The 13,032-nt window shown below is 44.4% G+C and overlaps 1 protein-coding gene across 2 annotated transcripts in view; it reads left to right on the plus strand.

Annotated features, from left to right (window-relative positions):
• Window positions 1-12,319, plus strand: part of DUSP22 (dual specificity phosphatase 22) — a 124,027-nt gene extending 111,708 nt beyond the window's left edge. For both annotated transcript variants that reach the window (XM_088471720.1, XM_088471719.1), the window contains one exon: window positions 10,905-12,319. In XM_088471720.1, the coding sequence (XP_088327846.1) occupies window positions 10,905-11,090 (186 nt within the window). In that variant the 3' untranslated portion in view covers window positions 11,091-12,319. The remainder of the gene's footprint in view (window positions 1-10,904) is intronic.
• Window positions 12,320-13,032: the final 713 nt, after the last annotated feature.

Consider the following 13,032-nt stretch of genomic DNA (forward strand, 5'->3'; position numbering starts at 1 on the left):
AAATCCTAAAATAATCACAATATAAATAAAGTTATATCCTACTCTTACAATATAGTCTTCTCGTTATACATTTGTATAGCATTTCAGTAAGTAACACTAGTTCAACAAGGTTAAGTTTCTCAGATATGCACAATATACAATTTAACAATATCTATAAAAAGGTAATGCACACAAATATTAGATATTCTGCACTAAATTGCTCTGTATTTTTCTTTATGCAATAGCGGCCTACAGCATTCACTATACTGAATTGCAAGCTCGCTCAAAACTCTACAAGGACTACAGCTCACACTATACTGAATACATCGTTGATTAAATTGAAATAAAATCTTACACAATAAATGTAAATTAGTAATACTTATCAAAAAATAATATCACCATATTAAAGAGTACTTTTGTGGCTGGATAGTGCGCCGGAGAGCGTTGGCTAGCATAAGCTTAAAGACCTGCACAGTACTGAGTACTGTTGCAGCGTATCGCAGTGACCACTACCCCTCTGCTTCCAGCCTCAGCAGGAAAATCTGGGGGTCTCCAAACTTCTTCAGCTTATCACCTCCCTGCAGCTTGTTTGTCTGCTTCTTTCTCTCATTTAGGATCTAACTCCGATTAATGGCCATATTCAATTAAATGCGAAAAGTCAGTTGCCGGACTTTTTGCCGCCATCAGAGGTTTTGGGCGCGAAAAAGTATCGCGCTCGTCCCCGCGTATCCCAGTATTTAATTCCAAATCGCCGAAAACGGGTCCCGGCGAAAATGAAGTGAGTGAAAAGTGCTGTCATTTTTAGGGTAAACAGCCTTATACCCCCCTAAAGATGCTGTGACATGGGGGTTCACTATGGATACCCCCGAATAGCCCTGCTGAATGTATTTTTGCTGAATTTGTGTTGATAAAACAGAAGTCCTTATGATAGGTCACAGGACAGGGCTACAGCATAGCCAACCAACAGAACTTACGATTGGGGGGTTCAGAATTACAAAACACTAAACATGTGCGGAATCTTGGTGTTGTCCTGGATAATGGTTTGACACTTAAACATCAGGTATCAGCCACAATCAAATCCTCATTCTTTCATCTGAGGAACATAGCCAGAATCAAGCACAATAGGGCCTGATTCAGAGCCGGACGCTATTTGCGGACACTCGTTCCAAAAAAGGGTCCGGCTATTTAAATTGAGCGCTCGCTCTTTGCGATTTGTTGACGTCTCTATGTCTGAGCCTGCGAATGAAAAATTTGCTCGCTATATTGTAAAGACGCCCCTCTAAGTCTGCTGTCTGAATCCTTTAGCCTGTAGCATAATCTCTTGCACTTGGCCTCACTGTTTCCATCTGCTGCCTTTCCCAGGATCTCTATAAGGAAGTGGCTATTGTCTTTTCTCAGTATGTCTTAGTCTGTCTGCTGCCTATCTTGGTCTCTCTAAGAATGTTTCTCAGACTACCAAAGCTATCTCCCAGTGTGACAGCTGTGTGCCCCTCTCTCTCTCTGATCATCTTCAGCTACTCAAGGACGTCCTCAGCTCTACTCTCCCAAGGGCTCCAATTGTCACTCCTCAAACTACTCTTTCTTTAACATTTTTTTAAATAAATACTACTTTGGGGCCTATTTATGAACGAACTTTATCATACGCAATTGTTTGAAAAATGACTGGAGCTGATTGGCTGGAGCACCATTTTTCATACACAATGAGTTTTATTACTCGTAGCATATGATAAAACTTGTTGGTAAATAGGCCCCTGTTGCTCTGAATAATCAGTAGGGGCAAAACAAATATACGTAATAAAAACAAACTTACTTGTTCTCCCACCTAACGACTGGTGGGGACCCCAGCAGCCCCCTGGTCAGATTGGGAAGTGATGCTGGCATGCACATTACTTTTGAAAAAAAACAAAACACTGAAAATGCTGTGGGTAGGGACTTGTTCCACAAACTTCAAAACCCCACCACATAGAAAGATGGGAGACCCCTCTTTCAAACAATATGCCACATAAAAGCTAATGTTTGGTGATATCACTGATACCCAGACATTAACCACCAGCACTACAGAAGAATGTAGTCCAGACATGGGGAAGATCTCCCCCAACCTGGCTACAAATAAAAGGGCACCCATTTTAGAAATAGGGAGATCTCCTCTTTCACATGTTGGGACCCAGTATTGCCTGTTGATCACTGTGCTCTATCACACCCATAATGACATCTGCAACCTAATGGGCACCCATATTTCAAGGTGGGGAGTCCCATAAAATTATGTGGCCCACTAGTAGCTATTGTCTGGTGTTCATAAGTCAGTATTTTTTTGCGCTACGGAAAATGTTTTCCGTATTTGGGAGGGATGGTACTACGTGCCTTATCACACATTAATTACATCTGTAAATTTTGGTTTACCCACATGACCAAGGGGAATCCCCTCTTTCAAATATAGTTTTCCATAGATGGAAGGGCATGTTTCTCCCTTTATCTCCCATACTTGCTTGCACACACATGGGGGCACCCTCTCTTGAAAGAGTGGAGCCTCTTTCAACAATGATCACCAGACAATAACTGAAACAGTACATACAAAAAAAATCCAGTTTTCCACAGATGGGGGATTTAACGCCCATATCTCCCCCTTCTTGTGTCAAATTAAAAAAAAGAGATCATCCCTCATTGCGGAAGGTTGTCTAGCATATAAAATGGTGGTAGTCCTTTTTGGGCTACCGTATTCTTCTTATAAATAGTAAGCACTTAAATCAAGACAGCAAATTTAAAAAACATGCATTTTCATTTCCAGTGCAGATATTGTTATCAAAATCTACACATAAATCCTGCTTTTCACTACTTTGAAAAGGTGGATTATTGTTGAAAGAAGAACCACAAAGTATATCTTTGCAGTGTTTATAAAATGTAAAAAAATCATGTTTGCACTTCTATAAATTTCAATAAACAAGAAATACAAAGGTGTGTGGGTAACACATAAAAAACATAATTAGTGTTGTACATTAACGAGCGCAAATGTGAAAAAATGACCTTAACATAAGGGTGAGAAAACCCTCAGCATCAGCAGTGAAGGGGTTAAAATTACACTGGCCTGTACGCCCTTTGCCAAAATAGAGTGATTTTAGTGGGGTCTCACCGTCCACAGGCGTAGTACTATCTGCGGCTGGGACAGGTCTTTTAAGTGATACCGCGCAAATGAGTGGTAACACATAAAATGCTAAATGTAATTACATCCAAATCAGGTGAACGGTGTAGAAATTACAACGGTTTGTATATTTGCCTCCCACTAACTTTCACTTTTTAATACTTTGTTGCAAATCCTTTGCAGGCAATTACAGCCTGAATTCTGGAACGCATAGACATCACCAGACGCTGGGTTTCATCCCTGGTGATGCTCTGCCAGGCCTCTACTGCAAATGTCTTCAGTTCCTGCTTGTTCTTGGGGCATTTTCCCTTCAGTTTTGTCTTCATCAAGTGAAATGCATGCTCAATCGGATTCAGGTCAGGGGATTGACTTGGCCATTGCATAACATTCCACATTTTAGCCTTAAAAAAAACTCTTTCTACTTCAGGGTCCATAGGGGGTCCACAGGGTTGACCTTGGGGTATAGGTTGGGAACCAAATCCGGGCACCACACAGTTAAAGCTTTTAGCTCCCAGGATGCACTTGGGTCCACTCTCCCTATAACCCCACCCCCAAGCCAGAGGCTTCTCAGTTTAAGTTGGTGCCCGGCCGGAGTCGGGTCACCGTTTAGTGCAGTGGGGAGCTGATTAGCAGCTCCTAAGCTTTATATTTTCTAAAGGACAAAGTTTTTTATTTTTACTTTGGATTCTTCAGAGCGGCTGCGTCAGACTGTCCATAGGACGTCTAAGCTGCCGCTCCGTCACCCCGCTGGTGCTGAGACGCCAGTACAGATCTGGGGATCTCAGCGGAACCCCAGAGTCTGTACTAGCCGGACTCTGCGGGCGCCCAGGACTGCTGCCGGAACCACGGGGAGCAGGTAAGGCGCGGGTCACCGCTTGCTGTGATCCGCGCATTTAAAATGCAGTCCTGTGCCTCCGGTCTCTGGGGACAGACCGGAGGCGCCGGCAGTGGCGGCGGGCCCCCCCATACCCCGTGTGTCCACTAGACCACCAGGGACTTAGTGTTCGGTGCAGGGAGCCGGCGTCCCGGGGGTTAATAGCCGGCCAGGGGAGGCAGCCTTCCCTGTTAGAGCGGCTCCTCCCCTCAGCTCAGCGCGCCTTTCAGTACCTATAGTCTGGCGTAGCTGAGCTGCTTCCTCCGCAGGCCACGCTTCTTCTGAGGTCTCCAGCGGCCATTTTCTCTGTGGTGCAGCAGAAATCTCTGGAGATGGCAGTTGGTCCAGTCCCCCTGCGTACCTTACCATCAGGTCAGTGTACACAGCGCTGTAGCCTTCCCAGACACTGAATCTGGGTAAGTTGCATGCAGTGTAATAGTGCAGTATATTATATGACATGTTCATGTATATATCTGCATTGTATGTGACTTATGCTAGTGCTGACTGTACTTTATTCTCTCACCTGTCAGTGTATATCTATCCCTTTTCCTTATCTGCCCTAATACAGCTGTACTTAGGGTGGTTCTGAGACCTCACATTTATATACTTGTTAATATTTGTGAGGTTTGTCACATACTGTTGCGTGCTGCACGTTGCCATATTTTGAGTGGAACTGTGTGTTGCATACGCTGAAAATGGGTCCCTGCAGCTAATTTTTAGTATCAGTCAGGACCAGTATAGCGCTGCTTGATCGCAATGCTTGGTCAGATATGTCTGACCAGGAGATAGAGCGTTATACTGCACCCATTTTTACTATCCTGCAAGCCATGTGCTGCAGGTGTTAGTGCGGAGGATTTAACTCTTAAAGGGTTCTGTATGTGGCGTCATCGGGTGCCGGCCCCTTTCACGACCCCCTTGGGCGGTTTGTTTTCTCGGGATCCTCTCAATTGCGGAACGCCGGGCGGGCCCTATTGCTGTACCTCATTTGGGGTTACTTCACCATACTGCCTTTTTCATCTCAGGGTATCTTGCAGTTTCTTGCACTCTTCTCCTGTGACACAGACTATAGCTCCCTGCAGGGGTTTTTCGAGTATATGAATTCTCCCTGGTGCCACAATAGTCTGCCATTCCCCTTGCAGGGATTACCACAACAGCCACCCTGGGTGGATGTCGTTTTCTACGAAACGCAAATTGGCGTGGTTGACGCCCTGTGGTTACTTCCCAGTTGGCTCTGCTGTGAACTGGATACTGTTTTGGGCTCTTTCCCTCTTACACGGGGGGAGCCTATTTCAGGTATTATTATCCCTGCTTTCGGGCTGGTAGCAGGTCCATTGGTTAGAGTGAATGTTGACCTGCACCTGTATCATACACCCTCAGTGTTACGTGCCTTCTGGTTCCCTGTTGCTGACTAGCGGGTGGATCGCATGGCAGGACTCTGGCTGTTGCCAGATACGAGGTATTACAACAGTGTTTGGCCTCCTGTCCCAAATTCCCTGGGGGTCATCACGAGCCCCTCCTGGGGTGGATGGGCGTGTTGCTCGTCTGATTACAGACGTTACTACGCATCCCATTCCTTCGTGGTCGGATTCTTCCGATCCGTAGGTGGTAACTCTGCCTGAAATCAGTATACTCGCTTTCAGGGGTTGTTACCCATCCTACCATGGCTATAGCATGGTTGGTTAATACTATTGCATACTGAGCTGATGCATTAGTAATGTTTTTTCCCCTCCAACACGTCTGGGGTTCAAATGTATTTGGTCGCTCACGTAATATTTGCAGTTGTCATAGGTGGACATGCCTATATTGGATACCAGTCTCCTAACTTTCAGAGTTCCGGCTGCGACTGTATCCTCCGTAATACCCTATGGCTGCGCTCTGGGAATGCAGAGGTGCAGATACCATCTATAGAGTAGATCTTGTTGGGTCCTGACCTTGACAGTGGCAGTACAAATTTACCGCCTTCAGCTATGCCACTACAGGGCCTCAGACTAAGTCTATTAAGTCTTTTTGTCCTCTGGGTCAGCCTAAAGGTCTGTTTTTTTCATAGACTGTCGGCCTTTACAAGGGCCGACATATCCAGTACCGAGCAGGCCTGGACTGCCAGCCGATCCTGCTTCTGAACCTGACGAGACAGGCCTACCACTGGGAGATGGCGATTTTCTCAGTTCGCCCGGTACTAGTGTAAGTTGCCGCGGCTACGTGGGTAGGAGGGTACGCCCTCTCTTTGCTCAGGCGGCCTATTTCCATGTGATGGTACGTAGGCCCTTATTCGGACCCGAACAGGGCCTTACAAATCCAGAAAGCTATACAGTTGTTGCGGTAAGCGGAGCTAATTGGGCCATCCCCACTTTCTCAGCGAGGAACTGGTTGTTCTGCTTTCTTTCTGGTGCGGTGGCTGAATGGTCCTCTTTGGCCTATTCTCTGTCTCAATTCCCTGAACCAGTTCCTAAAGCTACCTGGGCTCAGGAGGCAATCCCTATGCTCCATCATACTATGTTTGGAACCTGGGGACTTTATGGTATCACTGGATATACAGGACGCGTGCCTACGGGTACTTACAGAGACCTTGCCTCAGCATGGACTGAGGTTTGCTGTATCACAGCACTTACAATTTTTCGGGCTCTGCCTGTTGGGACTGTTCTCAGCCCCACAGGGGTTTACCAGCGTTTTGGATTTTCTGACAGTTCTTCTGCTCAGTATATCCCAATGCTCCTGTACCTGGATGGCCTCCTGCTCTTAGCAGGATCACCGGGGTATTTTACAGCTGGATCAGGTTGACTGTGGCTTCTGCAGGGTGCAGACGTTTAAACAATGGGGAAAAAGTCCTCCCTGCATCCCTCTCTAGGTATTCTTCACCTAGGAGCCTGCTGGATTCTCAGAATCTGAGAATTCTTCTGGCGTAAGACGGTATCTCCACTCTTCCATTAGGAGTACATGGATGTCTGCGCAGTCGACATATGTCTTTACACTCTGGGATGCATGGTCCACTATTCAGTGTCTGCCTTTGGAAGGGTGGAATGGGCTTAGTTCCATTCCAGGCCTTTCCATAAGTGGCTTATCTCCAGATGGAACAAGTTTTTCCTGTCTGATCACTGTTCAAACGATGATGCTCTCCCGGGAGGCAAGTCGGTCCCTTTTCGGGTGACTATGGCCATCTCGTCCAGGGTATTCTTTGTTAAGGACAGTGTCTGGTTAGCATCCATTTCAGTGCAGTTGGATGTCTGTCGATTCCACCCTGTCAATTAACTTGTTGGAACTTTAGCCTGTCTTGGGCCTTCACTCTGGCATAGCCCTTGTTTCCCGGTGACCCTGAAAAGTTCAGTCCGACAGGGTCAGAACAGTGGCTTCCTTTTTAGCAATACTATTCGTTGGGTGGCAATGTCAGGTATGTCATACATTCGGACATTGTCCGAGGGTCTCCTCCCAACCATCTCCACAGTGTTCATTTCAGGTGCTCTCCATTGGGAAGCGGGAGTCCTCAGCCGTCACGACGTGCATCCCGGGGACTAGTCTCTTCCCCAAGAGAGGTTTCATCTCCTGGTGAGCAGGGGGGGGCCCTCCTGAGGTGACCCTCATGGCCTTCTGACTCTATCACACTATGGTGTTCCAGTCCAACTCTGGGGATTCTGAAGCAACCTTCAGTGACTTTGTCGGTGAAGTGGTCCTTCCAATTTGCGTACCTGTGTTCTCCGGTCTCCATTCTTCCTCGAGGGAAGTGTTTCAATCGAGACGGAGATGCTTTCCTGCTGGTGGCTCCTGATTGCCCCAGATGTCAGGGGTACTTGGTTTTTCGGAGTCTCTCCATCGATACTCCATTCCTGATGCTTCACTGCCCAGACCTGTTGTCTCAGGGTCCTGGGGTTTGCCTTGGACCTGGGTCGTTTGTCTTTGACTGCGTTCCTACAGTGCTCTTACGGCTTCCCTGGCTTTGTCATCGTTGGAATGATTAGAGCACATGGATCAGCTTTTGCTGGGACCTACCACAAACTGGCAGCCATAATTCTTATGGTATTATACCTGTCGATACGATCCTCCGGTGTCCAGAATTTCCAGATATTCTGGCATTCCTTCCGGCTGGCTTGGGTTTCACCCTCGGCCTGGCCTTCCTGACAGTGCGGATCTCTACACTGTCAGTATGATTAAGATATGGAATTGCTCCACTCTGGTATCCAGTTCATCCTTTGGTGTGTTTTCTGGATTATGCCTCCATTTGTCCTCCCTAGGGACTCCTTGGGAGTTAGTAGTGGTTCTTCGTTCCCTCCGGGGACAGTCAATGGAACCGCTGGTTGTGATAGCCATTACATGGTCTATTGCTTTGGCTCTCTCTCTTTCTCTCAGGGTGTTTATATCAACCAGGTGAGTGTCGGAATTGGGAGCGTTCTCATGTGGCTCCCTCTTCTGGAGGGCATCATGTCAGGGTGTGAGTTGCTCTCACCCTGTGTTTCTTCTTAGTGATTTTTAGGTTCCATATTATTCTGGAACTTATGGTACGGCCATTCAGTCCCCAGTCCTCTCGGCTGGTGTGGCCTCATTGACTGTGGTCCGGCCTCTGTGGATTTATGTGATCCGTTCAAGTTCCTTACGGAAATCGGACTCCTTATTGGTGGTCTGAGATTTCTGGTTTTAACAGGAAAGGATGGCCAGGCCTATAGCCAAATATTGGCTGGATTGCCTCGTATGTCTTCTTCAGGGGCCTACCCATGGGTAGGCCTTTCTGTTGTTGATGCTTGTTTTTTCTCGGGCCATGTAACCCTCGTGAGTGGCTTGCTGTGGCGCCTTGGCTGTTTTGCCTTACTAGGTGAAAACGTGGTCTTCTGTCCGCACCTTTTTAAGGTTCTAGGCATTGGTTTCCTTTGCCTCGCAGGATGCTTCCTTTTTGGCGGCGGATTCTCCTCTCAGCACAGGAGCGTCCCCACCCTTGGTTGAACTGCTTTGGGACATCCCCAAGGTCAACCCTGTGGACCCCCTATGGACCCTGAAGTAGAAAACAGGAGATATGGTAATAACTTACCTTTGTTATCTCTGTTTCTACGAAGTCCATAGGGTCCACAGGGCGCCCGCCCTGATGCACCTGGCTTCATATGGGCTGTGTGGCTGGTCACCGGTTTTCCATCTCCCATTTCTGTGAGTATGGTTTCTTGTGTGTTCCAGTCTTCCTTCTCTCTTTTTCTCTCCTCCTCCGGCCTTTGGCTACTTACAAACTGAGGAGCCTCTGGCTTGTGGGTGGGGTTATAGGGAGAGTGGACCCAAGTGCATCCTGGGAGCTAAAAGCTTTAACTGCGTGGTGCCCGGATTTGGTTCCCAACCTATACCCCAAGGTCAACCCTGTGGACCCTATGGACTTAGTAGAAACAGAGATAACAAAGGTAAGTTCTTACCATATCTCCTGTTTTTGCAGTATGCTTCGGGTCATTGTCCTTCTGCACTGTGAAGCGCCGTCCAATGAGTTTTGAAGCATTTGACTGAATATGAGCATATAATATTGCCCGAAACACTTCAGAATTCATTCTGCTGCTTTTGTCAGCAGTCACATCAATAAATACAAGGGAACCAGTTCCATTGGCAGCCATACATGCCCACGCCATGACACTACCACCACCATGCTTCACTGATGAGGTAGTATGTTTTGGATCATGGGCAGTTCCTTTCCTTCTCCATACTCTTCTCTTCCCATCACTCTGGTACAAGTTGATCTTTGTCTCATCTGTCCATAGGATGTTGTTCCAGAACTGTAATGGCTTTTTTAGATGTTGTTTGGCAAACTCTAATCTGGTCTTCCTGTTTTTGTGGCTCACCAATGGTTTACATCTTGTGGTGAACCCTCTATATTCACTCTTGTGAAGTCTTCTCTTGATTGTTGACTTTGACACATATACACCTACCTCCTGGAGAGTGTTCTTGATTTGGCCAACTGTTGTGAAGGGGTTTTTCTTCACCAGGGAAATAATTCTTCTGTCATCCACCACAGTTGTTTTTCGTGGTCTTCCGGGTCTTTTGGTGTTGCTGAACTCGCCGGTGCGTTCTTTCTTTTTAAGAATGTTCCAAACAGTTGATTTGGCCACACCTAATGTTTTTGCAATCTTTCTGATGGGTTTGTTTTGATTTTTCGGCCTAATGATGGCTTGCTTCACTGATAGTGACAGCTCTTTGGATCTCATATTGAGGCGATTCCAAATGCAAATGTCACACCTAGAATCAACTCCAGACCTTTTTACCTGCTTAATTGATAATGAAATAACGAGGAAATAGCCCACACCTGTCCATGAAATAGCTTTTGAGTTGATAGTCCCATTACTTTTGGTCCCTTAAAAAGTGGGAGGCACATATATAAACCGTTGTAATTCCTACACCGTTCACCTGATTTGGATGTAATTACCCTCAAATTAATCTGAAAGTGTGCAGTTAAAGCACATCTTGTTTGTTTCATTTCAAAGCCATTGTGGTTGTGAATAGAGGCCAAAATATGAAAAATCTGTCAATGTCCCAATATTTATGCACCTGACTGTATATCTGCATCCCAGTCTAAAATGCTGAGCCACATCTGATACCAAGCCTAATATATGCAAAGCCATATCTGGCATGAAGTGTAAGTTGCTGGGCTATATCTCATGTAAAACAAAATATCCAGAACTATATTAGGTCCCAGGTGTAAATTGTAGAGCCATTTTTGGTGAAAGTCTACTGTGCCTGTGTGCGACCAAAGAGCATATACAGTAGTGATTAGGCAAGCTTCATGGTCACATTATGTACTAAGCCATCTTTTATGTCACTTTGCATAGTGCTGCGTAACCTTCTATGTCAAATACCCTAGCTTCCAGACAGTATTTAAATTACTATAGATTAGTATGCTTTAATTTACACCATGGTCCTAGTGTTTTAATGAAATGTTTATTATTATTTGACTTATTACTGTAGCTCAGAAAGTGGCTGAAGGAGACTTATGGTGAAAGTCCTTTCCTTGATGAGGAGGAAGCCAAACAACTTGCTGCCAAACATAAGCAACAAGAGGAGGAATCCAGCGCTGGGACTTCAGGCAGACAGTGGAGTCACTTAACCCCTCTCTCATCTTTGGCTTACAGCAATTACACGACAGAGACATAAGTTTCTACTGTAGCACTGTATCTACTGTCTAATGTACTTTACACAAGTCACCAATCAAAAGTATATAAGCAGAGTTCACATTGGTTATTGGCATCCAATGAAAGTGAGAGATTCAGTATAATTTAACAGGTCTTAAGAAAGTTTATCGATGTCTATATCACAACAGGGAGGAGCAGTGTATTGCAGAAGTGCAATCTAGATTGTGAATATAAATCTAGACTGATCTGGGAAGAGGGTTAATTCCACTATTGTGTTTTATTGGGATCCTGGCACTTTGTTATATGTATATCTACACAAGTCCCCTGAAAGCTTTGTTATAAGTAAGCACTGTATTATAGCTCTTACTGTGCTTCTGTTTTTATTGTATAGTTTTAAAGTTTCTACCTCAAGATGCCATTTATTTGTACAGTTACCAAATTGAACTACTTGCACCCCAAGCCAGTGATACAAGTTGATTTTTTCCTCAGGTATAGTAATAAGGGAGATTGTTAAACCATTGAGTTCCAGGACAGATTTGCTGTTTCTATGGTGCCATAATAGACTCAGGTAATGAATACATTACATTTCCCCATTGGCTGTATACAATAGCAAATATCTCTTCTACCTGAAATGGTTTTCTCATGAATACTGCTGAATATATAATTTTGCTAAATAAATGTTGGATTATTCGATGTTGCAGCTCTTCATGAAAATATACTGTGCTAAATACATGGAGATATATAAAATAAAAATAAATGAAACCAAAATCACACTTAAGACACATCATGTAACCTACTATTCTGTAAGGTGTGAAAGAAACATTTTCTTAATGTTTATGTAAAATAGCAAATTATTCCTCAGTGAAATATGGCAAATGAGTGATATAGAGATACGTGTATCAGGGCTTTGGGGTATCATATAAACCATAAACTATTTGTCAAATTTGCAGGAACATATCCGTCCTAGTAAGGACTTTGCACTACGTTAAGGGGAAAAAAAAAGTACTTAAGGTGAAAAATACACATTTTTAAACTGCTATGGTGTTTTAGTGACACGAGATTCTCTTTTGTGCCTCTGCTCTCCATCACCGGATTCTTCCTTATGATGTCACTGGTCATATATGTAACTTTGTTCTGCGATTAAAAGGCTTTAGGAAAAATCTTGAACTTGGCATATGATAGATGCAAGAATACTTTTTTTCTTTTATGTATGTGGTTGCATAAATAAAAATACATTTATATTTATCACAATGTTATTGTTTCAATGCAAATTCAGGTTTCTTTTTAGTACTGTACTATTGTCATGTTATCAGGGTTAGTTGCTATCCAGAGAGTTCAGGAAATACCCAGTACTAGGAACTTCAGAAGATATGGCATCGGGGAGTAAGCAAAAATAGATGCAGGTGCATCTTTTTTTTTTCTAGACTGGAAATTATGTAAATGTAATGAGTAGCACGTGTATATCTATAACAAGATACACAACTTTTTAGCAGGTGCAATTAGAAAAGTGCTAACTCCAAGTCTGAACAGTTCTGGATTCAGTACCCATATGGCCAAGGTAATGACAGGCAATGGCTAAATTAATATCTTTACGCAAAAGTTCAATATCCGAAAGAGTAGACCTAGGCTTAGTCAAATTCAGCAGTATGGAGTCATGCAATAGGAAAGTCAGGTATTTGTGGCAAGTCAAGTACACAGTATGTCAGCAGGCTAAGGGAGTAAATTAAAGAGAAGTCAAGAGTTGCAGTCTAAATAAGTGGAAACTGGTGTGCAGTATTCATAAAAACGAATCCTGGAAATCACCTATCACAGAATCTTAGGTCTTAAATGCTTATACTGCAAGCAGGCAGATATATGAGATCAATTCTTCCTTCTTCTCAGCTTGTAGGCATCTTTACTGAAATTATGAAACCCAAATCGCTTAGCCAACTTTGCATAATGGCACACAAGGACAGAGTACATGT

This window comes from Taudactylus pleione, unplaced genomic scaffold (genome assembly GCF_031769625.1).
Source record: "Taudactylus pleione unplaced genomic scaffold, aTauple2 ptg000116l, whole genome shotgun sequence".
NCBI classification, from domain to species: Eukaryota; Metazoa; Chordata; class Amphibia; order Anura; family Myobatrachidae; genus Taudactylus; species Taudactylus pleione.